The sequence below is a fragment of the Ursus americanus genome, chromosome 2 (genome assembly GCF_024610735.1).
Source record: "Ursus americanus isolate L20-20 chromosome 2, mUrsAme1.1.p, whole genome shotgun sequence".
NCBI classification, from domain to species: Eukaryota; Metazoa; Chordata; class Mammalia; order Carnivora; family Ursidae; genus Ursus; species Ursus americanus.
Window position 1 is genome coordinate 22,462,360 of NC_142128.1, and position 26,544 is coordinate 22,488,903.

At 45.9% G+C, this 26,544-nt stretch overlaps 1 protein-coding gene and 1 long non-coding RNA gene across 2 annotated transcripts in view; one reads left to right on the forward strand and one right to left on the reverse strand.

The window, feature by feature from the left end:
• The window catches only part of HS3ST2 (heparan sulfate-glucosamine 3-sulfotransferase 2), an 85,495-nt gene extending 83,275 nt beyond the window's left edge, over positions 1-2,220 (reverse strand). Inside the window, exon 1 of the mRNA XM_045776493.2 lies at positions 1,323-2,220. Within this exon, the coding sequence (XP_045632449.1) occupies positions 1,323-1,807 (485 nt within the window). The 5' untranslated portion in view covers positions 1,808-2,220. The remainder of the gene's footprint in view (positions 1-1,322) is intronic.
• On the forward strand, positions 1,580-11,991 carry LOC148110508 (uncharacterized). The gene is made up of 4 exons (XR_015727633.1): positions 1,580-1,711; positions 10,084-10,224; positions 10,825-11,345; positions 11,571-11,991. It is a non-coding gene; the product is annotated as an uncharacterized LOC148110508 (long non-coding RNA).
• The last annotated feature ends 14,553 nt before the right edge of the window (positions 11,992-26,544 follow it).

Sequence of the window (26,544 nt, forward strand, 5' to 3'; positions counted from 1 at the left end):
GGCCCCACAACCACAACAGGTCAGGCCTACCAGCCCTGTTGCCCCACTGCAAATCCAGGGCCCCTTATTATGAGCCCAGTGGGGTCCCCTTTATAATGAACTTTTCATCTGTCCAATATGCTAAGACTTCTTCCTAAAGGGTTTATTTTTATGAATTTTTAAAAATTAGCTCTAGTCACTGTGTCAGCTACCACATTACTCCTCCCCAGCTCTATGACGACGCAGACATTTCTAGAAGGTCTTCAAGGGGTCAGGTAAATGATGGGAATTCTGTGACCCATGTGTTATGGGGAGCACATACATTACACCACCCTAGGAGATGCACTGACTCAGCCCACATTCGGGCCTGTCCTACACCTCAGCACCATACAGGGATTGGGAGGCAGATGGGCATGGAACAGGAGAGGCAGTCACCTTCCAGAAGCTTCAGGCTATCCCCAGATACCACCAGCCTGGGTGACGGTCATCCCTAGCAGTGCAACAGAGGAGTGGACAGTCTCTGGCTGTACCTAGGATCCAGCCAACCCTTACCTGAGGTGCCCACCAGTATCCCAAATTCCACATCCCCGCTGCCGGTTTGGAAGCACCACCCAGGGCAGGTGTCTTTTTTTACACTTTGAAGGCACTTTAGAAAGACCTCGGAAAGCAGATAAGGGAAGAGACGGTTTTCCTGCCCATTGTGAAAGATGAGAAAAATAATGGCTCGAAGAGTTTCAGGTATTTGTTCAAGCTAAGTGACAGAGCATGACTCCAATCCAGGGTTCCTTTCCACTACCCAAGACCACTAACCCAGGGTCAGAGCGACTGGGGGCTCTCAGCCAAGGCACAGCAACAAATATCTGGAGCTGGGAATGACCCTCCAGAAGGGACCTTCCTCATCCCCACACCTCTCTTTGGGCCAGGGAACCTCACCAAGCACGGAGCCCTGCCGCAAGGGGGCCCTATTCTGACCTTCCCTGCTCAGGGTCCTTCAGATGCCTGGAAAGATCAGTGAAGGTCAGGAGACGGCCCCCTTCCCCGGGCACCCCGCTCCACCCCAGAGGCTGGACAAGGAGGAGGCCCACCAGCTCGCCATGAGGTTTGGCTAGAGATCCCCCTTCACATCCGGCGCCTCCAGAAACAACTGCCCTTAGCCGTTCGAGAAAGTGCATGGTCTACACCAAACCTGGGAAGTTCTAAGTAAATCCTGCCGGAGTCCCCCCACGTGTCAGCCTAAACCCACACAACGAGCCGGATTAAGGGGGAGAGAAGACGCAAGAGGAGGCCCTAAGGATGGACCCGACTGGGGACCTGGCGCGCGGAGTGGGGCGCCCCCTCCTTACCTGTACCAGTCCAGTCCGCGGCCGTAGTTCCTGTCGAAGAAGTGGGGCTCGGTGCCCAAGGCCCGCACGTCCGGGTGCACGCGGATGAACTCCAGCACGGCCCGCGTGCCCCCCTTCTTCACGCCCACGATGAGGGCTTGGGGCAGCCGTTTGGTGCCCATCCTGGGCGAGCCCGAGTGGTTGACAGCTGGGAGGCGAGCGGCTGGCGCGGCAGCGACGGGCGCGCTGGGAGCGCCGGGCGCGCTGGGCGTGGGCCCCGGGGGATCGCAGGGGCGGGACTTCGGGAGAAGTTTCTGGCTGCCCGCGCCGGGGCCGCGCAGGCAGGGAGGCGCGCCGAGGAGGCGGCTCTGGCCCAGGTCGTCGCAGCAGCACAGGAGGCTGTAGCACAGGTAAGTGCAGGAGAGCGAGAGCGTGAAGGCGAAGAGCAGCCTGCGCGCCCTCCGCGGCTGAGCTGGCCCCGCGCGGCCCAGGACCCTATAGGCCATGGCTCCATGGGCCCGCGCCGGGGGTCATGGTTTCCGGGGGGCGCCGGCGGCGGAGCTGCTGTGGCCCTACGGCCGCCTAGAGGGCTGGCGCGGCGCTGCCCCGGACCCGCGGGTCGGGCGTGGGGGGCGCCGTCTTCTCCGGGCGCTGCCGGCCGGGGCGCGCACCATGCCCGGGGATCCCGGGGGCGGCGGCTCCTCGGGGCACAGGCGGCTGCGCGTCCCACATCTCCCCGTCCGGGGCCACGGGGCTCTGGGCGGCGCTCCTCGGGTCTCACGTGCGCCGGCTTCGGAGCGCGCCCAGCGCCCGAAGCTCCATTACTGGTCCCTGGAGCGCGGCGCCCCGAACGCTCGGCAGCGGCGCGGCCGCGCGGGCTGGCGGGTGGAACGGACGGTGGCGCTGGCGCGGGCCCCGCTCGGGCTCCTCGAGAAATGCCGAGCCGCGCGCGCTGCCGGCTCTATTTAAGGAGTCGCCTGACGTCAGCCGCGCGGGTCCCCCGAGCCCGCGCCCCGCCCTGGGACCTGGCCCGCCCCCTACGCCCCCACTCTCCTGCCCCTCCCAGGGACGCACTATCTCTGGCCCTCCCAGCGCAGGCCCCTCCCTGAGGAGCCCTGGCCGGCTTGGTCTGGCGAGGCATTTACTCCTCCAGGAAGCTAGACGCCCCCACCACCCCCAGGGCTGGGAACCCCGGTCCAGGTTGCGCCAACATCCACACCCGGGCGCAGATGCAAGCACTCTACACTGATACACGGTCCCGCCACACTGACACACACGCACGCACACACACAGGTACACACGTACCCTGACCAGGACACACCCCCTCACCCCACATGGGCGTGGAAACACCGACAGGGACCCTACCCTGTCCCCCTCATCCCCATCTCACCAGACACACAGCCTGGAATCGGACATCGTGCCTTGTGCGCACACACGCGCGGGACTGGGACACACGCTCTAGACGCGGATGGGTGGAGGAGCCGAGCGTGAGTGAGATTCCGTGACTATTCACGGAGCTCCCTAGCCCCCCGCGCGCTGACTCATACCCAGGCGGCTCGCTCTGTCTCACACCCATGAAGCATGCGCCCCCACCCCACTGTTCCCGGGACGTGGCGGCAGAGTGAGCCCCAAAGGAGCGGACTCCGCGCGGGGCCGGTTCTTCTCTTAGCGGCCGCCCCCTAGCGGCGGACTACTCCCTGGGGAGCTGTTCTGGGGTCCCACAGCGTCCCTAAGGTCCAGGATGATGCAGACTTCACCCAGGGGCACGAGGAGGAGGAGACAGAGGGGAGGACTGATCCAGGAGCAGTTCCACTTCGAATGATTCCCAAGTAGTGGCCCACAGTGACCATGTCCAGAACAGGCATGTGTGACCAACCCCAGTGTTGCCCCGAGTGACCACACTAGTGGATCAGAGCAAACCTAAATGACAGTGCCCAAGAACTAAGCTGTCACCCCACAGCAATGCCAAATCCCCGTGCCCAGGTGTTCACCAAGTGATACCCCCACAGAATGTCTGAATGCCCACCATCCCCTCTACTGTCTCCCCCACAAACTAAACATCCTTCTTCAGGGAATAACCTGATCAGGCTCTGTGGACCTTAGCCCAAACCAGGGAATATTTTGTCCCTAAACCCGGCCCATCCTAGAAACCTTAGGCCAATCCTTCTACTACAGATCATAACTACCAACTTTGTTCCAAGCCCTCCCCACTTTAACTCACTTAATATCAACCACAGCCTATGAGTTTGTTACCGTTATCCTCACATCACCTCCCTTCCTTAATTTGCATAGTAGCTAACATTTATTGAGTGCTTGTTTGTTGCCAGAATGTGCGTATCACTTGACATGCACTACCTCCTTATACTTTGGAGATAGGTATTCATTTATAATTCCTAATTTACAGACAGTGAGATTAAGGCTTAATGAACACATAATCAGTAGTCAGCAGGGCTGGGGTTAACCTGACTCCAGGATTCAAGCTCTGATGACAGTGCTTTACAAATCCCTCTCTTCTTTGATCATTCCTAACAGCATTCCATCCTAGGCTCCTCTCCCACGTGTGAACTAACACATTTATATTACTTCTAAAACCTGATACCTGGGACCCAATGAGGACTTCCAGGTGTAGGTTGAAAAGTTCACTGGGATGCTCACCTCCCTTCTGTAAACTCTGCCTCTAGTAATGCCACCTCCGACTCCATTATCTTTTTCTTGTAGCTACATCACACTGCTGACATCTCAAGCTCACAGCCAAGTTCCATCTCTAAGTGTCTCTTACAAGTGCTACTGATTAAGGCATATCTACCCCATACTGTGCTTCTACAGTGGGCTTTTTTGGACCCAACATGTAGGTCCTTACACATCTGACCTGATTAAATTTTATCTTGTCTCATCAGCTCACTGCTCCAGTTTTTAACAAATGTCTACTTGACTCTTGAATCACAACGCAGCTTTCATTTATTCAAAAAGAAAACGTAGAAAGGTTGAATTGATTCCGGGTGTACCTTGGGCAAGTGGGTTGACCTTTCTGAGCCTCGGTTTTCTCAGCTGTAAACTGGGGAGTTGGGATTAACTAGGAAAACCTCCCGGGGTTCCATTATTCAAGGCATGAACCACTCTGTTGGCATTATGTCATCTCCGTGTGTTTGATTACAGTTTAATTAATTCTTCACTCACGTTTTTAATAATAATGTCAAAACAAATATGCTGGAAGGAGCTCTAAGATAGACCTTCGACAGTTTTTCACATTGTGAACCTGTTATTTCTGCACTTCATTGTTAGAATTACAAGGTTAAATGTGGATTAATCCACTCCGACAAGAACTTTTTTCTTGCAAAAAAAAAATGAGTGTAGTTATTTCTCATCGTTCTCCACTTGGCTCAATTTAAAAATTATTTTTATCTTTGAATTCATAAGCTGTGAAATGCCTGGGTATTCCAGCCCATCAGAGCCAGGCAGATTTGCCTCTTCAATTTTCCACCCAGAGTAGTGACCATGATTTGGGTAGAGTTTTTCAGGAGTGAGACAGTGGACATGGCCTGCTCATCATCCCCCACCCCTCTCTTTTTTCCAGAAGTACCATGATTCTTCTTTGAGAGCATCGGGGAGGATTATGCCCAGACTGTGTCAAAAATCAGACATAGTCCTCAGATTCGGCTACTTTTCTCCATCTTCTCTCTTCTTCTTTGGACCTTGTTTTCTTGCCTTTTTACCCCCTTTATTTATAAACCAGGAAGGGCTACTGAGTTGCAAGCAACAGAGGCTGACTTTGGCTAACAGAAGCAAAAAGAGAGATTTGGAATAGCTCACCAGAAAGAACTTAGCAGTCACTCACAGAATGAAGGCGGCGGGGGAACAGGACGCATAAACAGAATAGCAACCACACGACCCAGATCCTTCTCTTGCCTTCCTTCCTGAGTCTTCGTTTGCTCTTTCGCATCAGCATTCTCTTGAATCTTCCCTTCCACGCTTACACCCTGCATTTAAGACCTTGAATTTGAAATTACTAAACAAGGAAATTTTCTTTCCCGTAAGTCTTTGGACCCAATCAAGCCTTATTATTCAGTTGTATTTCCGCATAAGTTTCCATTCTGTTCCGCCTAGAGCCAAGTTTTGTAAAATGTGAGAAAATGTTCCAAAGAGGGTGGTTCCTAAGAGGTGAAGGACCGTGAAATGGACTCACACGGTCTTGTGGGTTGTGTGAGGTGCAGAGTTCACATCTGAGCCGGAGGGTGTGCGTGAATATTCTACCTTTAGGAGTGAGGATGAGAGAAGGTTTTCCACGTGCTCCCTTCTCTGGCTAAAGTCAGAGGGCGAAAGTTCAAGGGACCAGATGCTGCCTGTAGAAGGGAACCGAATCAGGAAGGCCAGGAACCATAGTTGATTTTTAGTACTTTGTAAGATTCCCAACCTCTGTCGTCTCCACGTTGGTATACTTGTGCTGTTGGCAGTATCATCATCATAATAGGCACGATGTACTGAGCATTTAGTCAGCACCAGGCACTGGGTTAAGCATTAGATGCAGTACCTGATTTAATCCTCATAATAAACCAGTAAGATCAGGCTTATTAGTATCCCTGTCTTATAAATATGGAAACCATCTCAAGGAGGTTGATTTTTCCATGTTCTCCAATTGCTGCAGGCTGGAGAAGGGGGAAACGAGTGCAAAATAAAATAAAATAAAATGTATGAATGGGCAGCCTGGGTGGCTCAGTCAGTAAACGTCTGACTCCTGAGTTTGGCTCAAGTCATGATCTCAGGGTCATAAGACCCAGCCCTGAGTAGGGCTCCTCGCTCAGTGAGGAGTCTGCTTGAGATCCTTCTCTCCCTCTTCCTCCACCCCCGCCCCTGCACGCACACTCTTCCCCCCGTTCCCCCCTAAAATCAATCAAACAAACTTAAAAAAAAAAAAAGCCCAAATGGGGAGGCTGATCAGCTTCACCACATAGCCTTCCCTTGGGTCAGAACTGTTTCGTGCCCCACCCCCCATCCTGTGTCATGTAACCCACACAATCTTCTGCTCACCTTATCTTACCATCTTGCCTTCTTAATGTAACTATAAACCCCTTGGGGGCCAGGGACTAAACAGCTAGTTCCAGATCAGCCTGGTACTTAGAATCTGGGCTGCGTATTCATGTTGGGACTCCCTTGGATTCCTGATCTCCTTTCTCCTCCTTGATGGACCACAGACCACTGTTACCCTGTTAGGGCTTCCAAGAAAGAATATTTCATTTCAAAATTTATCCAAAGTGGATTATTTGTAATGTCGGGGAAGATACTAACCTTGTCCTATAATGTGGTAGAGCTGACCCAGAGTACCTGGAGATACTTACTCCCTCTCGTCTCCTTGTCTTTAACCAAATGAAAGCAGATGGGAATGTCGCCATTGATGACCCCCCAATTTATCCATTTCTGAAATGCAGATCTTAGTGGTATATATAACAGTACCTGGCTACAGAGAACAACTTAAGCAGATATATTTGTTTGCTTGTATTGAGTTTTCTGTTTTCTTCAACATTATTATTATAGATTATATTATCCTGAATGTAGAACAAATGAAAATCCTGAGAAGTAAAAAGAAATAAGTCCCCCAAATAACAATACTCAGAAATAACTATCACTAATGTTTTTTACATCCTTCCACACACGTGTTTGTTAGTTTATGGGTCAGCCCATATCTACTGTTTTGTAAAATGCTTTTTTACTTGACAATATTGTGAATCTATTTTATATCATTAAATACAGACCTATGTAGGTCTAGTACTTTCAGAAAGAGGAAATAGCTGCTTACTTTCTAAGGATGGGGTAAGCTTGCAGCTACCATGAATGGAGAGAACCTAACACGCTTGTGAAATAATTCAACATGTAAGTAAGCAGAGTGAAAAGGAAAGGCTGAGTCCCAGTAATAGTGTGGATCCTGGATCCAGCTGTGCCTGAAGCTGTCTCTTCAAAGAGTGGTTAGGCTGCCTGAGTTCAAATCCTGGCTCTGCTAGGGAGATTAAACAAGATTATAAATGTAATGCACTTAGAACAGAGCCTGGCTAACAGTAAGCCCACAATAAATATTAACCATTACTATATTGCAAACTTTTCAATTACATCCATCCATGGATGGATTTTGCTTATTTTGATTGATAGAGATATGTACTTTTCAACTAGATCTGCATCTTTCAACCTACTTAAAAATTTTATCGACAATAAAATAAAGTTACCCTGTGTTCTCAGTAATCACCTAAGATCCCTCCTACTTTGGATCCAGCTTATCTTCCTGATACTTTAAATGCTTCTAGGGAAGTAACCACATATCCATTCTGGACCTAGTTCATGACAAGTGTTTAGTAAATGCTTGTTAGAGAAATAGGTAATACCCCCAAAGACCCCTCTACCTGGAGGACAATAATTTTAGCATGAGGACATGGAATAACTTATCTTAAAGGACTGAATTTTCTATTCATTGAACACCCCCCTATGCCCCCTCTGCACAGATAAACATGATATATAGTCACTTTTTGCGTATACCATCTACTCCCTTGACCCTCTCTCACTGTGCTATATTTTCTGGTTAAAATCAACTTTCTGCCCATGCCTGCACCCACACAGCTGAACACAGCAAATGCACAAGCGTGATGACTAGTCCCACTTAAAATTCATCATTTCTAACCTCAAGTGGACCCTTCACATTTCCTGGCAATCATGTTACATTTCCCTCGTCCATTCATTCTTGGTTCTCATATAACTATTTGGTTCCTTCTCTACTCTTCTCAATCCTGAAACAGCTCCGCCCCATCCTAATCATCTGATGGCCTTGCTTCCTCCATATTTCACTGGCTAATAGAAGCAACTGGAAGAGAACTCTTACTGCCACCTCTACCCACCCGCCTGTAGTTATGTTCATATACTTTATTTTCTCTCTGGTGAATAGGAGTTCATGGTCTATGTTCCTTGATCAGGCCAGACCCTCTGTTTGTGTATTCTCTCCAGTCTGCTCCAGTCTACTCAAGGATGTGACTCCAGCAAGCCTTACCTTTTTCTCCCTCGTTATCAGTGTCCCCTCTCCACTGGGTCCTTCCCTTCAGTGTATCAATAAATTGGTATCTCTTCCATCTTCAGAAGAAAAGAGGAAAGCAACCCTGTCTTGACCTCACCCTTTCTCTCCAACTGGAGCACTATTTTCATTCCTCGTTATAGCTCAGCTCCTCAAGAGTGAACTCTCCTCACTCCTCCCCACCTCTCTCCATCTCCTCACCCTGATCCCATCCCAGTCAAGCTTATGTTTCCACCTCCCCTCTGAAGCAGTTCTTCTGGAAGTCACCACTGACATCCATTGTGCAAAACCCAAGCCAATTCTTCATCTTACTGGGACTTGACCTACACACAGCACATGGCACTGCCAACCCACTTTTCTTCCCAAAACTCTCTTCACCAGGATTGGAAGATGCCACATCCTTCTGGTGTTTTTCTCACTTTTCTGCTTTTCCTAAGTTTCCTTTGATGGCTTCTTTTTACCTCCCTGACCTCTCACTTGGGAGTACCCCAAGGATTGGTCCTTGAACATTATCTCTTTCCTATCAACACTCCCTCCCTTAGTGACACCGGAGGTTTCCTGGTGTGTGTATCCCTTTGTATACTACTGCATCTCAGATTCATAGCTCCTTTCCCTGGAATGTCTACTGAGACACGTCTGCCTGGATGGCTAACAGGCATCTCCCCCTAAACATGTCACAAACCAAACTCTTACTAGTTCCCTAAAACCTGCTGTCACTGTAATTTTGGTCATCGAAGTAAATGGCAATTCTCATCTTCCATTTGCTCAAGCCAAGAATAATCTAGAGTTAGGGGTGCCTGGGTGGCTCAGTCAATTAAAGCATCTGCCTTCGGCTGAGGGTCCTAGAATCGAGCCCCATGTCGGGCTCCTTGCTCAGCATGGAGTCTGCTTCTCCCTCTCCCCTTCCCATCACTGTGCTACCTCACACACTCTCTCTCAAATATATAAATAAAAATCTTTAAGGGCACCTGAGTGGCTCAGTCAGTTAAGCATCTGCCTTTGGCTCAAGTCATAATCCCAGGGTCCTGGGATTGAGCTCCAGATTGGGCTCCCTCTTCAGCGGGGAGCCTGCTTCTCCCTCTCTCTGCCTGCCGCTCCCCCTGCTCGTGTGTGTGCGTGCCCACACACTCTCTGTCAAATAAATAAAATCTAAATAAATAAATAAAAATCTTTTTTAAAAAATCTAGAGTTAGCCTTGACTTCTCTGTTATACCCCACATCTGACTGGTGACCACATCCTGTTGTTTCCCCCCTCAAAATATATATTGAATCTGACTGCCTCTCACCACGTCCACTGCTAATATCCTGGTAGGCTTCGAATTTGTCCGAGGAGCTTGGAGGCTGAGTGGGCATCCCTGTGGCCTCGGTAGCACAGAACTCACAGGTATAGCAGACCCTCCACCTCTTAGACACTTTGGGGGCCTAGAGGATCCTGCAATAGCGGTAAGAGTGTGACGGCCTGGCTTGCTGCTGGGCGGGTGCAGCTGTGGTCCCTGTGGCTGCAGACAGTTGCCAGTGCTCCAGAAAGCACAGCAATGTAGCAGTCGTGGGCTCTGCTAACATTTTCCCTTTTGCTTCCCCAGCCTGGGTGGGGGCGGCTCCTGCACTTACTCATTTTGCAGTAACTTCCATCCTTCCCTTTTGGCCCATCTGCCCTTCCAGTACTTTTAGAGCCAATCTCCTATATTAAATCATTTCTGTTTGAAATACCTAGAGTGTTTCTCTTTTCCTGACCAGAAACGGATCCATCTAGCCCCCACCCGGTCTTCCTAACATCTTCTCAACAATGTGAGGGAGCCTTCTGTTGAAAGCCCTCTGTGGCTTCTCAGCTCATCCAGAGGGAGGATCTGCCCCAGGGGCTAAAGAATTGCCAACCTGGTAAGAATTGCTGGGAGATAGTAAACCCAAAATAAAACCGCCAGCTGCCCAGATCATTCCCCTCCACCCCATCCCCCCGGCCTCCCTACTATTCTCAAACAATGAGGAGTCTCAGAATTGGCCTCATTCCAGAATGAGAAATAATCAGAAGACTCTGGCAGGGGACCCAGGAATAAATACCCCATAAGAGGCTGACTCGAACCTCTCCCCTTGGCTCATACCAGCACACCTCTCCTTTTTCTGCACTGTGTGTGAGATCTCCGTGCCTGGAGCTCAGCTGAGTCAAGTTTTCTGTAGAACAAGTGACTGCAGAGTGGGCAGCACGTGTTCCCAGTCACGTGCATGGCAGGTGATACCTAGGGGGCAGGCTGCTCAGCCCGGTACCTCTCCCCTGCTTCCCGCAGCACCCGATGCCTCCGAATACCTAGCTTTTGACAATCCTCTCAGGCAGTCGTTCCTGTTTTCAGTGTTCAGTTCAACTTTCTGGGCTCTGCCGTGCCAAGCAGTGCTTCCAGTGTTTTATTGTAATTTCTCATTAGCTCTTGTGTCCTCTCACTTTCTTTGTCCTTGTAGATTAATACCTTTATTTCATTCTTTTAGACGCAGTGCTATTGTAAGCAGTACGATCTGTGTGACACAGGAGTTCTAAAAGAACCCTGAACTTCTCCAACACAAAGCACTTAGGTGGTGGCTCTCGAGCTAATCTCTGTGTGCCGAAGAGGCTGCCCCTCCAAGTCTGAGTCTTCAGCTCTGACAGCTCTCACATGTGGACCCTGCAGGCAGCAAGCAGCAGGCCAGTAAACAGTCAGAGAAGGTCTGCTGGTGGGTAGGTGGGAAACCTAATTAATTTGTACCATACGGGTAGTACATGAATCATTGTTTTGCATGAAGGTAGAATGGCGGAGCCAAAGGTAAGGGGCCCTTTGACCATCCCCCAGCAATTTTTCTCCTCTCTCCAACAGTTCCTAACATTGGCACAGCTTACGTAGTATACTTTTCGTCTTTCTTCTGTGCTTACCGGTCTAGAAAACTAGGAAAACCCGGCCGAGTGTATTAGGGGTTTGGAGCCGAGAGTACATGGATGAGGATTATTCTGCCCCTTGCTTTTTTCACTAGACATGGTAATGTCTGTAAATTTATCTCGACCTCTGCAAAGTATTTCATCAACTGCATGATGCCTCCGCTTGTTTACAATTTATATTGTTTAGATATCGTGGTTGATTTAGCCATTTCCCTGTTAATAGGCATTTAGCTTTGTACCCATTGTGACTAGATGTGGCTGCCTATAACCGAGAAACCCAAAGTAGCGGCAATTTGAATAGGATACTCATTTGTCTAATTTAAAGGAAGTCCAGAAGAAAGTGGTCTGAGTCAGCATGGAGGCACCGTGAAGTCACCAGGCGCCTGAGCTTCTAGGTCTTGGTAACCCTGGATGTGTCCCCCCTGCTTGTGGTTGAATTTGGGTGCTGTGGTCTCCATAAGCACCTCCTCCATCTTGGTGACTGCACGGAGGAAGGAGAAGAGGGTGTTCACCCTCCCTGCTGAGATTTCCCGGAAGTCCCACGATAATGTCTGCTCACCTCTCATTGGCTGGAATTCAACCACGTGACTACCCCTGGCTGTGAGGAAAGCTGGGACAGGCACTCTTGTTCTGGATGGGTGGGAATGTGACTAGGTTCTGTTGGTTTGAATAGACCCTGGGCCCGGAGCTGGAAGGGGGTCTAGGAGCTAATCTCTGGCATTGACGCCAGCTCTTCAGTTGTTGATCACGGGAGAGTATTGGTGGGGGGGGGGGGGGGGAGAAGGTTAAAGTGGCCTGGGCAGTGAGAGTCAAGGGCCGTTGCAGGACGTGAGGTGGGGACTGTCTACCAACTGAAAGGGAAGTACAGTATCTTAGCAACTGCTAGAGCCCTGCCTCTCCCTGCCCTTACTGTGTGCACGTGCTGCTGCTTCTGTGAGTATGTCCACTAGGTCATAGGGTGTTTTAAATTTTGATAGATCCTCCCAAATTGACTTCACTGATCCGTACCCTCCCAGCAATTCCCCCTCAGCCTCATCAACTCTACGTATTAAGAGATTATATTTTAAAAGTAATTTTGCCAATCATACAGAAGAAAAATGATATCTAATTGTTTTTATATACATTTCCCTGATTATCACTGTGGGTAAGATTCTTTTCATATGTTCCTTGGCCATTTAGGATTCCTTGTCTATAAATTGACTGTTCACGGAGTTTGCCAGTTTTCCCGGAATTCATTTTTGTATATAATCTGAGGTAGCGCTCTAATGTTTTCCAGTTAGATAAGCACATGTCTGAAATCAGTGACTCAATAGTCCTCTCTTCTCTTGCAGATATAAAATACTAAGTTTCCTGGGGCGCCTGGGTGGCTCAAATGGTTGAGTGTGGGACTCTTGATTTCCACTCAGGGTCATGATATCAAACTCCCCCATCGGACTCTGCACTCAGCCAGGATTCTGCTAGAGATTATCTCCCTCTCCCTCTGCTCCTACCCCTGCTCAAACACACGCACTCTCTCTCTCTAAATAAAATCTTTTTAAAAACATACTGTTTCCCATGTGTGGACTCTCTTTTGGTTCCATAGATCTATTTCTCAATATTTGCAAACAATATTGTCTTAATATTCATTAATTTTGTAATAATTTTATAAGAGTTTCTAAAATACTTATTCGAGCAAGAATCGAAGAATAGAATGCTTTTGAAAATAAAAATAAGAATGATACAAAGTTGACCCTTGAACAATACAGGGGTTGGGGTACCAGTCCCCCCCACAGTCAAAAATTCATGTATAACCCTTGACTCCCCCCAACTTAACTAATAGCCTACTGTTGACCAGAAGCCTTACCTATAATATAGTGACACATATTTTGTAAATTACATGTATTCTATACTGTATTCTTACAATAAAGTAAACTAGGGAAAAGAAAATGCTATTAAGAAAGTCCTAAGGAGGGGCGCCTAGGTAGCGCAGTCGTTAAGCGGCTGCCTTCGGCTCAGGGCGTGATCCCGGCGTTCCCGGATCAAGTCCCACATCGGGCTCCTCTGCTGGGAGCCTGCTTCTTCCTCTCCCACTCCCCCTGCTGTGTTCCCTCTCTCGCTGGCTGTCTCTCTGTCGCATAAATAAATAAAATCTTTAAAAAAAAAAAAAAAGAAAGAAAGTCCTAAGGAAAAGAAAATACATTCACAGTACTAGACTTTATTCATAAAAAAAAAAAAAATCCACCTTTAAGTGGACCTGCATAGTTCAAACCCATGTTATTCTAGGGTCAACTGTACTTTTTACAAGATCTTAAATGATAAAGTGACAGTATTAAAACAGTATGATCTTAGAACAGACAAAATGATCAGCAGGGCAAAAGAGAAAGATCACAACTGGGCCCTTATGTCCAGTATATGATGGAGATGCCATTTGGGTGTTGAAATTAAGGCAGTTTCTTTGCCAAAAGAAATTCCAGATGAATCAAAGTATTTAATGTTGGAAATTAGGCCATAAAATAATTACAAGAACAATTTAAATTAAAAGGAACTTGATAAACCTAAAAATAGTGAAAGGATACTAAGGAGGATGAGACTGGGAAATTTGGCTCCATACACAATTTACACTTCTATACCTAAAAGTCTCAAAATTAAATGCACCAAGAAAAATATTGGCGATGTGCATGACATGCAAGTCATACCGTAATATATATTAATATACCATATATTACCAATACTGTCATATATAAAGAGTATTTAAAAATCAGTAAAAAATGAACACCACAATGGAAAAACGGGTCAAAGCCCATGAAAAGCCACTTCAAAAAAGAAATACAAATAATAATATATAAATGGAATGAACATTAAAGTGCAAAGTAAAATAATATTAAATAGAATTTATTACCAAGTTGGCCAATAATTTTTGAATTATTGAACTTTAGATATCCATACCTTTTTAATCAGAGTAGGAGTTTATCCCAAGAAAACAGATTATGGATCCATACGGAGGTTTGCACATAAGTTGATTGGTTCATTAGAGCAAAATTAATATAAAATTAGAAGCAATCTTAAAACTGCATCCGTTGGTTTTTGCTTCAATAAATTTTGGTCTCCTGCTCTCTCAGTGCCAATCCTGTCTCCACCCCAATTCAGAGTGTACTAGGAAGAGGTAGGAGGTCACAGATTAGAGCAGGAACAAGATTGGCATCCCTCATGTGTGTCTGAACTTGGCCCCTTAATGATCTAGCCTGTTGGCTCTCAGCTGGGCTGCACAAAAGAATCACCTGGGGTGTTTTTAAAAAATGGCTTATATTCAGCCCCACTGACTGGTCCTGGGTGAGGTCTAGGCCTGGTATTATTTTTAAAGCTCCCTAGGTGATTCTAGTGTTCAGCCAGGGTCAAGAACCATTGCTAACCAGCACTCCCTTTAAGTTGATTAATTACATAGGCTATTGACCAAAGCTGGAACTAACGGCCTCCGGAAGCCCCAGGGAAGCCAAACCATTGCTTGAGCCCGGTTGATCGCAAGTGGGCAGCGGCCAACCTCATGCCCCAAGAGACTGGCCTCCCCGGCCTGGCTACGGCCCGGCCAGCCAATGTCTGTTAGATTTAATACCAAAGAGGTCACGGGCGACCTTGACAAGCACACTTACTGGCAAGGGATTCTTGACTGTTCTGTGACAAACTGCCATAACAAAGCTACACACCAGTTCGTGTTTCCATTTTTAGCCTCTTTATTACCTCCATCTGTTGTTGGAGACGTGGCGGCAAACACACGAAGTGTGAGCTGCAGTGTTATCTGGTATCGTATAAATAAGGGCCGCCAAACTCCTACAGTCTCCCACGTAGGGTGGAGGCTAATGCTTCTTCTGTGGGTCCTTCCTTCTGTCCCTTCCCCTCCACCTCTATAACATGTTTGCAGTTTACACTCCATTTCACACAAACAACTTTCGAGCACTTCCTTGCTTATCCGGTGATGGCTTGAGGTTTAGCTGCAGACCTTGAAAATGCTTCTTTATTTTCATCGGCGACTGCTTCTTCCCTAATCCCTCCCCCAGCCCTATCTCTGCCTCCAGACCCACCCCAACCCCCGTCTAATGATATTGGGAGCTCCAAGGACCATTGCTCATTTCAGATCATTTATTAATATACAGAGGCAGTGATGTATTAATGTCTAGAATCCCCCCTCCTTCTAAGTATGAGTGAATAAAAGGGGAGGAAAGATGTGGACCGTATTTACTGGGGTTCTTTAATTTTCTGTGCCCTGTGCACCGTGTTCCAATTCCTTAGAGAGAGACAGCAGGGAATTGGGCATATGCCAGGGTAGTGTGCCTTGAATTTCAGTCACTTACCCGGCACCTCCGTAATTTCTGCCCTACCTGTGTACCAACAATAGGATTACTTCTGTAACATTTCTTTAGATCATCCCCTCCTTTTATACTTAGGTATTTTTAAAGTGAGCCTGAGTAGTATTTCCTAGTGTGGATGTAACCATTTCTCTAATCATTCACCCAATGAAGGACATTTGGGTTTTCCAATTTTGCCAATTTCAAAGAGAGCTGCTGTGAACATTCTCCGTACGGATTTTTATGCGGACATACATTTTCACTTCTCTGGGATAAATGCCCAAGAGCTGAATTGCTGGATCCTATGGTTGTTGCGTCTTGACTTTCTAAGAAACTGCCAAACTGTTTTCCAGACTAGCCGTCCTCTCTTCTGCTATGTGAGCGATCCAGTTTCTCTGCATCCTTACCAGCATTGGCTGTTGTCACGATTTTTTTATTTTAGCCATTCTGCTAGGTAACTAGTGGTACCTTATTGTGGTTTTTACTTACATCCCCCTGATCGCTAATCACATTGAACATCTTTTCGTGGGCTTATTTTTCATCTGCATATCCTACTGGGGGAAAAGTCTTTTCATGTCTGGCCCATTCTCTCATTTTTTGTTTGTTGACTGCTGGGTCTTGAGAGTTCCTTATATATTCTAAATACTAGTCTTTTGTTGGATGCATGGTTTGTACATCTTGCTGCCTGAGTCCAACTCCCAACCACTGTCCCCAATCTGCAGCTTGTATTTTCATCCTTTTCACAGTTCCTTTGCAAAACAGAAGTTTGTAATTCGATGAGGTCAAATTTATCATCTTTCCTTTTATGACTGGGCTTTTGGCGTCCGGTCTCAGAGCTCTTTGGCTCTAGATCCGGAAGGTTTTCTCTCATGTCTTTTTTTTTTTCCTAAAAGTTTTTATAGGTTTACATTTTTATGTTGATGATCTGTTTTCAGTTAATTTTTGTATAAAATATGAGGTTTAGGTCAAGGTTCAGATTTTTCCCCAGATCTGGTATCTAAGTACTAATATAAATATATGTTGTTATGAAAATGAGTTGTATCATATCTTACATCCTGTTCTATAACCATTTTCTCACAGAGCCCTGTATTGTGGACATCCTCACACACCCACTAAATGTATTCATTTTAATCTGTATGATAGTTTCTAATGGCCGTATAATAAGTCATTGCACTCATGTATCATGCTTTATTAAGGCAGGCATATTTTAAAGCCTTCTTCCACTGTTCTAATACCCATTTAATGGAATTCTTTCTAGCTTAAAGCAGGCAGTGTCAGTATCTGTTGCTTGAAGCTAAAAACTCATGCAAGCATATAAACGGCTTTCTGAGACGTTATTTAAGCAAACATCACGTGTCAGATGTGTCAGGAAATGTGCTAGAACCTTGAAAACCGTTCTTTCCTTGAATCCCTTCAGGCCTCAGTGTTAGGACTGAATCTGACAATCTTGCCGCTTCAAGCTTACCCTCACCTTCGCCGACCCATGGTGATCAGGTCCTTTATGTTTCTAGTGTGTATTCGAAAGTTGATGTAGATTTTTTTTTTAAGGACCTGAGTCACTGCCAAGGTTGAGGTTGGAGCTTTAGAGGTCATCCATCTCGCTCAGTGGTTCTTCCTTGGGAGTGCTTACCAGCATTGTCTGGTAAGATTTTTCAATTTTGTACCTGCTCAGCCCTTACCTGACCTTTCTAGATTATACTCTTCTGGGATGGGACTTGGGCCTGTGTGCTTAGGGGAAACCCATCATGTGATTCTCTTCCAACACTCAGAGTGAAGAACACCTGCTGTGGTTCAGTCTCACTCCCTTTCCAGTATTCCAAAGTAGGGATTTCTTCTTAAAAGTTCTCTTCATTAACTACCACCGGAAATGTGGAGTTCGCTCCTGAAGCAGCCCATTCAGGGGTTCAAATTCTTGGGACTATAGAAAGTTTTCTCTACCGGGTATGAGTGTATTTGTCTTAGAACTTCTACCCACAGATTATCGTTTCATGATAAAGCTGTAGTTCCTGCCCTTAATCACAAATGCAAACACCTACCGTGGCCAGACAGGCAATGAAGTGAGGACTGTGGTGAGCTAGAGAGCTCCAGATTCTTCCAGAAGGGACCTCAGCTATTCAGCTCCAGGCAACTGTTGCTGTGTAGGAAGGTGAGCCCAATATTGTCAAACGTAGGGATTTTTTTTTTTAAAGAAAGGGCTGGAATTCCAGTCTTTCTGTAAAATCCCAGGATTTTAAACATTAGCCACTGACATAAAGAGAAAAATACCTGTAGGCCCAATCCAACCAGGGGGCTTGGGCTCTGCTCTACAACGCTGCAGCACAGAATTCCTTCTGAGGTTTCTCAAGCTCGGCACAATCAACAGTTGGGGCTGGATAATTCTTTGTTCCGAGGGCTGTCCTGTACACAATAGGATGTTTAAAAGCATCCCTGGCCTGTACTTACCAGATCCCAGGAGCAATCCCACCTCCTCCCACTGCTGACAATCAACATCTCCCTCTCCTGAGGGGCAGGAATGCCCAAGAACCACTTTCCTGAAACAATGCTGATTGATTGCCTCCAATGATGAGCAACTCACTCCGGAAGGCACCCATTCTATTGTTTGACAGGTCTAAGATAAGGCGTTTCTTCTTCTCAGTAGAATTTACCCTTGCCATAACTTGCATCCCTGAGTTACAGTTCCATTTTCCAATGCCACACAAAATTTTAAATTGCCTCCTGTGTCAGGTCTTCTGTCCTACCTGCTAAGTTCCCAGATTTGTTTCCTGCTCCTCATGAGGCACCTTCTGCAGACTGTTTGCCCTCTGCCAAATGCCCTCCAGGCTTTTGATATCCCTCATAAAGTACGGTGCCGACTTGAACACAACATTCCAGGGGCGGCCTGACCAGCAAGACCAGCACAGGGGCTATTTCCTGCCTTGCTCCGAACATTGTGTTTCTATTAATGCACCTTTGGATCGCATTAGCTGTTTTTCTGGCAACCACATCCCACTGTTGACTCAGACTGAGCTTGTGGTCAATTAAAACCCACAACTCTTGCTCATGCTGCTCTAAGGCCGGTTTTACTCCATCCTGTACTGCTGCATTTGTGTGTGTGGGGGGGGGTGTGCACGTGCATGCACGTACGCCCACAATATGCACTTTCACCTAATTTTAGCATACTGCACTTACTGTTGCTGAATTTCACCTCCTTGGTCTCGGTATATCATTCTAGTATACTAAATATTTTGAATCCATATTCATCATTCCGCAGAAGAGCTGTTAGGCCCAATTTTCTGTCATTCACAAGTTATTAGCTTGGCAGCCCTCCTGGGTCCTCATTTAAGTCATTGTTAGAAAGGTCGTCCAGGGCAGTCTGGACAGGAGTCTTGTGGAGATTCCTGAGACAGCTTTCCTCCCCCATGACGCGGACTCAGTACGATTTCCGTATCCCACCCCTCAGTCTGCATTCCTGCCATTTAGCCACAGGATATCGGGAGAAAATCTATCCTGTTAAAATTGGGATACAATATTATTCAGCCTTTAAAAGAAAGGAGATTCTGACACACGGCCACGCGGATGAACTTTGAGGATGTTACGCTAAGTGAAAGAAGCCAGTCACAGAAACACAAATACTATGTGATTCCTCATAGAATCAGAGAGCAGCCAAATTCACAGAGACAGAACGTGGAATGCTGACTGCCAGGGGCTGGGACAAGCGGGGGCCCTCGAGGGAGTGTTTCAAGGGTACCATTTCAATCTGGGAAGATAACAAAGTTCTGGAGGTGGATGGTGGTGACAGGTATACAGCAGGGCGAATGTGCTTAATGCCATTGACATGTACACTGAGCTGGTTAAAACTGTAAATTTTATGTTCTATATATTTTACTACAATACAAAAGTATTAAAAAGATACATTATATAGTAAAAAAGAGAGAGAGAGAGAGAGAGATACAACCTGCCCAAAGTTTTCTACACCTGAGGAATATTTTGTGGGGCTTCCAGAAGAGAAGGTAAGGTCTTGTAAGCTGTTTGGAGAATTCAACAGGAAGCATGAAAATCCAAACGTATGGCTGTGTTGGACCTGTTAGCAGCAGGGGAGCAATGGCCCTCATGTTCCCCCAACTCTTCTACCTCTGGTAAAGGAGATGCTTGGAGGCAATAAACCATTAGTTCAGCGTCATTAGAAGACACCTGCCTGACCTCCCTGTTAAGGGAACTCACTTGTGCACGTGCACACACACACACACACACACACACACACACACACCCAAGCACATGGTGTTCACCTGCCCATGGCCCTTCCAGTCAGGTCACAGATGAGGAGAGACTCCTCTACCCACCTTCCATCAGACTGCACGGTGAACTGGGGGGAATATGCCCAGAACTTGGATGGGAACCCTGGTTGCCAAGCTTGGTGGGGGGAGGGGGGAGGTAGAAAAAGACCCATGAAATGAAGCAGGGGGTTGGGTGGACAATTACCTGGGGTCTGGGGACTCAACCTCATTTAATAAAACGAGATTCTCTTTACCTTTCTCTGTTGTTCTTTAAATTTCATTTTTAATGATTTATTTCAAACCTGAAGACCATTTTCTTTGTTGGAAGCAAAGTAAGACCCGAGTTCTACTTTTAATCTGTCATCTGTTGGCACCATCCTGTCATTTATCTGTTTGCTTCAAATGTGCCCCCAAATCAATTTTTCTCATCCTTAACATTTTTGCAAACCTTAGCTCTTTCTTCCCCCCACAGCCTCCCTGAAACCATTCTTGTCCACACTCAACAACTTTTGTATTCATCTTTGGTTTTGTGCCTGTCTCTCGGTTTTTATGGACTGATCATTTTAAGATCAGGACTTGCCAGAGAATTCCCTGTGAGAACACATTAGTTTCTTTAGGGCTTTACTCTTCCTCTCTGCCCCCCACCCCAGCCCCACCATGGGTATTATATAGAAAGTTATCAAACATCCTTTTATATGAGTTCCACAGATCCTGCTTTGCTTTTTTTGGCCATGGAACTCTGGCCTATGAAAATGTCTAAGTCCAAAAGGGAAGCTATGGGGCAGAGTAACTCATTTGAGCTTCACAGCTGCCCAGCGAGCTAGGCAGGGCAGATATTAATATCACCCCCTCCCAGCTAAGACAGATGAATCTCAGGGAGGTCACATGAGGTTGTAATTGAGACGAAGTTCCAGATTAGTTGACTCCTAGTCATCAGCAACAACACACAGCTACAGTCTTGACAGGGCACCTACCATGGGCTGGGCACTGTTCTAGACTGTGGGGATACAAAGGCAAACAGAACAAAACAAGGGTCTCATGGGACTTGCATTCTGGTGGAGAAGGACAAACTGTAAACAAGTAAACAAAGATAGGGAGTATGCCAGGTGGTGATAAGAAGGGAAAGGATGCTGCTTTATATTAGATCAGAGGATATATTTGAAGGACATGAAGGAAATGAGGATGTGTCATGTGGATAAGTGGGGAAAGAGAGAAAGAGTATTTCAGACAGTCGGAGGTGCCAGTGCAAAGGCCCTAAGGTTGGAAAGTGTTTGGAGTCTTGAGCAACAGTAAGGAAGCTACTGTGGTTGGAACAACGTAAATGAGAGAGAGTAGCAAGAGATCACATCAGAGGGTCCAAATCATGCAGGATTTTATGGGTTATTTTAAGATCTTTGGTTTTTACTCTGAGGCATATGGAAAGCCACTGGATTTCATGGGGTGTTAGAAAGAGGAGTCACTGACAATTCAAGGTTTTGGAATTCAACAATTGGAAGTTTTGAGGTGCCATTAATTGGAAAGGAAAGGACTGTGGAGGAAGCAAGTGGGGGTGGGGAGAAGTGAAGATCGAGAGTTCAGTGTGGATGTGCCATGTATGGAATAAGGAAGATCAAAGGAAGAGGAAGTAGGGGTGGGGCAGAGGGGGCTGAGGATATACAGGCATTTAATGATCACAGGATAGGAGCTCTAGAGGGTCCATGGAAAGGTTTGAGAGAATGCTGTAGGAGATGCAGAGAAGTGTGGGGCTGAGAACAGGATTCCCGACTCACAGATCCACTTGCTTCCCTGGCCACAGCATTTGGAGGTCTTAATCTCTTTGAACAGGTTCAAAGCCAGTCCACTGATCTTCAGCCTCAAATGTGTGCCTCCACCCATGTTTCTCACTTCAGCTAATGGCAACCATCTTCCCAATGCACACACCTGAAACCTTCTCTTCTTCTGTCCTCTCCTTCTCCACCCCACCCACAATGCAATCTTATCGGCAAGCCCTCTTATGTCATCCTTCTATAAGAGAGATCCTAAATCCAGCTACTTCTCTTCCCCACGGTCATGTGCCAGAGCAGGCCACATCACTTCTTGCGCAGTACAGGCAAAACCCTGCTCATTCCTGTGCCCACCCACCCTTGGGCCTGCTAGTCTGTTCTTCACACAGCAAGCTAGAGATTCATCTTTTCAAAAAAAAAAACATCCATCGAATCACTTTGCTCCTTTGCTTAGAACTCTTAGGGGGGGGGGGAAAAGTCCAGCTCTTAACTGCAAGTTTCAAAGTGCTGCCATCTTTTTACTTGGAGATCTTTGCAATACCGTTCCCTCTGCCAGGATCTAACATGCTTTTGTGTTGTCTTCACACCTGAATACCAACGTGGATGTGTAGTTAGAGCCTTCATTTCTCCAAGTCATACAGGCACTGTTGGGTCTATCATGGCATTTACTGCTGCAGTGGAAAGGTCCAAGCCACCCCTTTTATATACACAATTTTGTTTTTCTTTTGTGTTTGGCTTTCTTTAAGATTTATTTATTTATTTTAGAGAGAGGTAGAGAGTGTGAGTGAGGGCGTAAGAGACATTTTTAGATTGTGTCTAGTGGCAGGTCTCCTTCCATGGATGTTTTTCCCTGAAAAAGTAATGACGTTTTTCATTTAAGAACAGGAAATTTTGCTTATTATGTCTTTCATAATTCTATAGTTGCCACACTGCTATCTCCTTGCCCGCTTTTACATTTTACTTCTGCTAGCTATGGTTTTTCCAACACTGAGGAAGAACACGTAAATCCCATGAACCAAAACCCTTGGCCAGACCACTGGTGGCCTCCCACAACAATCCTGGGATGCCTTTTGAGTGTCTGGTTTGACTTCCTTTATGGGTTTGTTGTAACAGGAGCACAAAAATGTCCATTCACAGGGTGCCTGGCTGGCTCAGTGGAAAGAGCATGCAACTCTTGATCTCGGGGTCGTGAGCTCAAGCCCCACGTTGGGTGTAGAGGTTACTAAAAATAAATAAACTTTTTAAAAAATGTCCATTCAGAGATATCGCCCCATCCTCAAGGAGCAGAAGAGCCAAGGAAATGTAGTGTGGAAACAGCAAATAAGATTAGAGGCAATATTCTGGCCTTGATGTCTTTGTCAGGTTCTGAGTAGAACAGATCAAAGTTTGTCTTTATTTCCACAGCCCCCAAAAAAAAATAAAGCCTCAGGCCAAAAAATGTCACTGCTAATTCAATTTTCTTCTTCTAATGTGTATGTCACTCTGTACCTTTTGATTTTGTGGCCATCCGCCGGCCGCCATATTTTCTAATCCCATTAGAACTGAACTTCATGGCCTGTTGCTTTGGTCTCCTAGAGGCACACATGAGACCCTATGGATTGTCTCTCCGCCCAGCAGGGACTTCAGTTATGAAGTTTGGGATTATGGGTGTCCTATAAAGCCTAACAGAGAAAAACAGCCGTTCACTAAAGTCTTTTCCCAAATACCTTTTTCCCTTCCCTGCTTTTTTTTTTTTTTTTTCCCTTGAACAAAACAAGGACTTTGGGCTGGGAGAAGTGATATTTCAGGTGGGTGTTTTTTCCATTGCAAAAGTTAATTCCACAGGGCAGAACCAGGGTTCATTCCCCAATGCCCAAAATTCAGGCAGAGACATGGTTGAAATAGTACAGAGCCTTTTAAGGTCAATGGAAAAAAAAAATCATTAAACATATAAGGCTTCCAGAATTTGTAATCCAAATCTATAAACAGATTTCCAAACACTGATGTAGAGAAAACACAATTATCATTCATCATGGGTCTGTTATTGTCAGAGCCTCTGAGCCGAGGCCAGTCCAGCAGCCTGAACTCATGCTTCGGCCACCATACCCCAACTGAAGCCCAAACTGCTGGGGACGTGAGACAGACACTGAATAATTCAGGCCCCCAGTCAGCACCACTGCTCCCCCCCCCCCCGACCCCGGCCGGCTCCCTCTCTGTGTGTATCGTCCTCCGTAGATCTGGGTGGTTTTGTGCACATCTATGGGTTTGAATCAGGAAATTACCTCTATTGATTTCGCTGGAGTGTGTGATATAAATTTACATTCTGTCTCCCTGCCCCCAAGCTAAATGCCAGCAAGAGTCCCCTTCCAAACAGCCAAGTACACGGGCCATTCAGCTGGCCCTGTGGTTTGAGAGACTGTGCGGGGAAAGCCACGCTCGGAAGGTACGTTCATTGTGGTCATTTTAATTTTTAGATTTTTACCTGTGAACTGTTTGAAACATAGAGTAAATAACAGCTACGTACCTAGAACCCAAATTGTACAGTTGGTTCACATTTTCCCCAGATTTGTCCCCAAATAGGTATTTGTCATTTGTTTGCACAGAGAATGTCACGGATAAAACAAAAGACTTACTCCTTCCCCAGCATGCACGCCACTCCACCCACTCTCTGGACCTCTCTCCTCAGGTGGAGACACGTCCCAAAGTGGCTGTGTATCCTTTCCGTGAATGTTTCAGTATTTCTACTGCGTATGGACGTAGCTTTAAAACTGATACCAGAGAAATTAACACCATGCTCTCCTTCTCTTCAACATTAGGGTTTTGAGATTTTTCAACATTGAAAAACGGAGATCTAGGTTATTTTACCTGCAGAATCATATTCTGATAAGTAGATAAATAGAACTTTTTTTTAAACTACACTTTAAGTTATTTTCAATTTTCACTATTGCCAACAACCCTACTACGAATACTCATTTTGACCCCCCCGTGGACAAACGTGAGGGTTTCTTTATGGCAGAGTCTGTTTGATTCTTTTCTTTACCATGACCCCCAGAAAGCATACATTCACACTGCCACCAACACACACACAATTTTTACAAAACCGACACCTAATCTTACTACGGGTAACGCACTTTGATATTCTGTTCCCTCTTTGTTTGCTCTGAAGGCTGATTAGGATCTTTCTGACGCCATGACCCCCTAATGGGAAGTGGCATGGTGTGTGTTCAGAGACGGCGGACTTGGAGGGTGTGCTTGCCAGTTTGTCTAGCTGCTGACAAGCCTCCCAGACCAGAGGCAGCCTTGACACTGCAACCAGCAGTATGCTGGAGGTTCCCACCATCTCGTATCTGTGTCGATGCTTGTCCTTGCCAGACTCGTCCCAACATTTTTTCCATACTGATAGGCGTACCAGAATCCCCTTGTTACTTCAACGTGCATTTCCCCCACTTCTAGTGAACTGGCCACTGTACTCTTCCGTGTGAATTTTTAGAATCAGCACCTGCATGTTTTAATGGGATGTGTTTTTATTATTGCTTATGTCTAAATATGTTCTAATTTCCATCAGATTTCTTCTTTGGCATGTGAATTGTTTAGAAGTACAATCATTTCCCAGGAGCACCTGGGTGGCAGTCCGGTACGCAGCCAACTCTTGATTTTGGCTAAGGACATGAACTCAGGGTGGTGGGATTGAGCCCTGCGTCAGGCTCTGTGCTCAGCACAGAGTCTGCTTGGGATTCTCTCTCTCCCTCTGCCTCTTCCCCTGCATGCTCGCTCACTCTCTCTCTGTATATAATACAAAAATCTTTTAAAATTAAAAAAATAAAATTGTAATCATTTCCCAAAGGAGGGGCGCCTGGCTGCCTCAGTCAGTGGAGTGAGCAACTCTTGATCTCCAGGTTGTGAGTTCGAGACCCAAGTGTAGAGTACTTAAAAATAAAATCTTTAAAAAATAAAAACAAAATAAATGTGTAATCATTTTCCAAAGGAGTGAGGAGAGGGTCTGACTGCTTTTCTGCCCTTCTGTTTCAATTTTCTTGCATCAGCCAGCAAGTAGTCTACAGGAATGGACTCTTTAGCATTTTTGAGACTTGCTTTGTAGACCTGGAAACCTCTTTTTATATTCTAATTTTTAGGTTCTGTATCCTAAACATGTTCATTAGACCAAGTTTATGAACTGTGATGTTCAAAACTTCAGTATCCTTACTTATTTTTCATTTCCTTTGTGCATCAGTTTCTACAAAATGTCGATTAAAATCCCCCTCCATGATTGTAGATTTATCAAATTCTTCTTGTCATTTTGTTGTATTTACTTTATCTGATGCTGTTTTGTTAGCTGAACATAACTTTCAATATTTGTATTTTACTGGTGAATTTTTCCCGTTAATAATTACATCATGGTCACTTTTATCCCTAATTATGCTTTGTCATCTTAAATCATGTTTTATCTGCTGCTACTCTTTGATACACCAGCCTTCTTTTGTTAGCCATTCACCTGGGATATCTTCTTCAATCCCATTACCTACAAAGTTACTTTTTAGGTGTACCTCTAATAAATAGCATAGAGATACCCTCTTTATCCAATCCAAGAATCTCTGTGTGTTAATTGACAACAACAATCCATCGACTTCTATTGTGATTGCACATCTGGATTTATTTTGACCATTTTATGTTGTGAATTTATTTGATATATTTTATACCGTTTATATTATCTATTTTTGTATTGAATGAATTGGGTACTCTTTCCTCTTTACTGTTCTGGAAGTTGCGCATTGTACTTCTATTCTTCTAGCAGTTGCTATTTCTGCTCTGCTCCGAAACACTAAGCAGCCCCTAGGAGGATTAGCTCTCACTGCTTTCCTTTCATTACATTCATTAAACGTATTAAAAAAATCATTAAACATATAAAGCTTCCAGAATTTGTAATCCAAATCTATAAAGAGATTTCCATACACTGATGTACATTCATCATTGATGATTACGTTCAT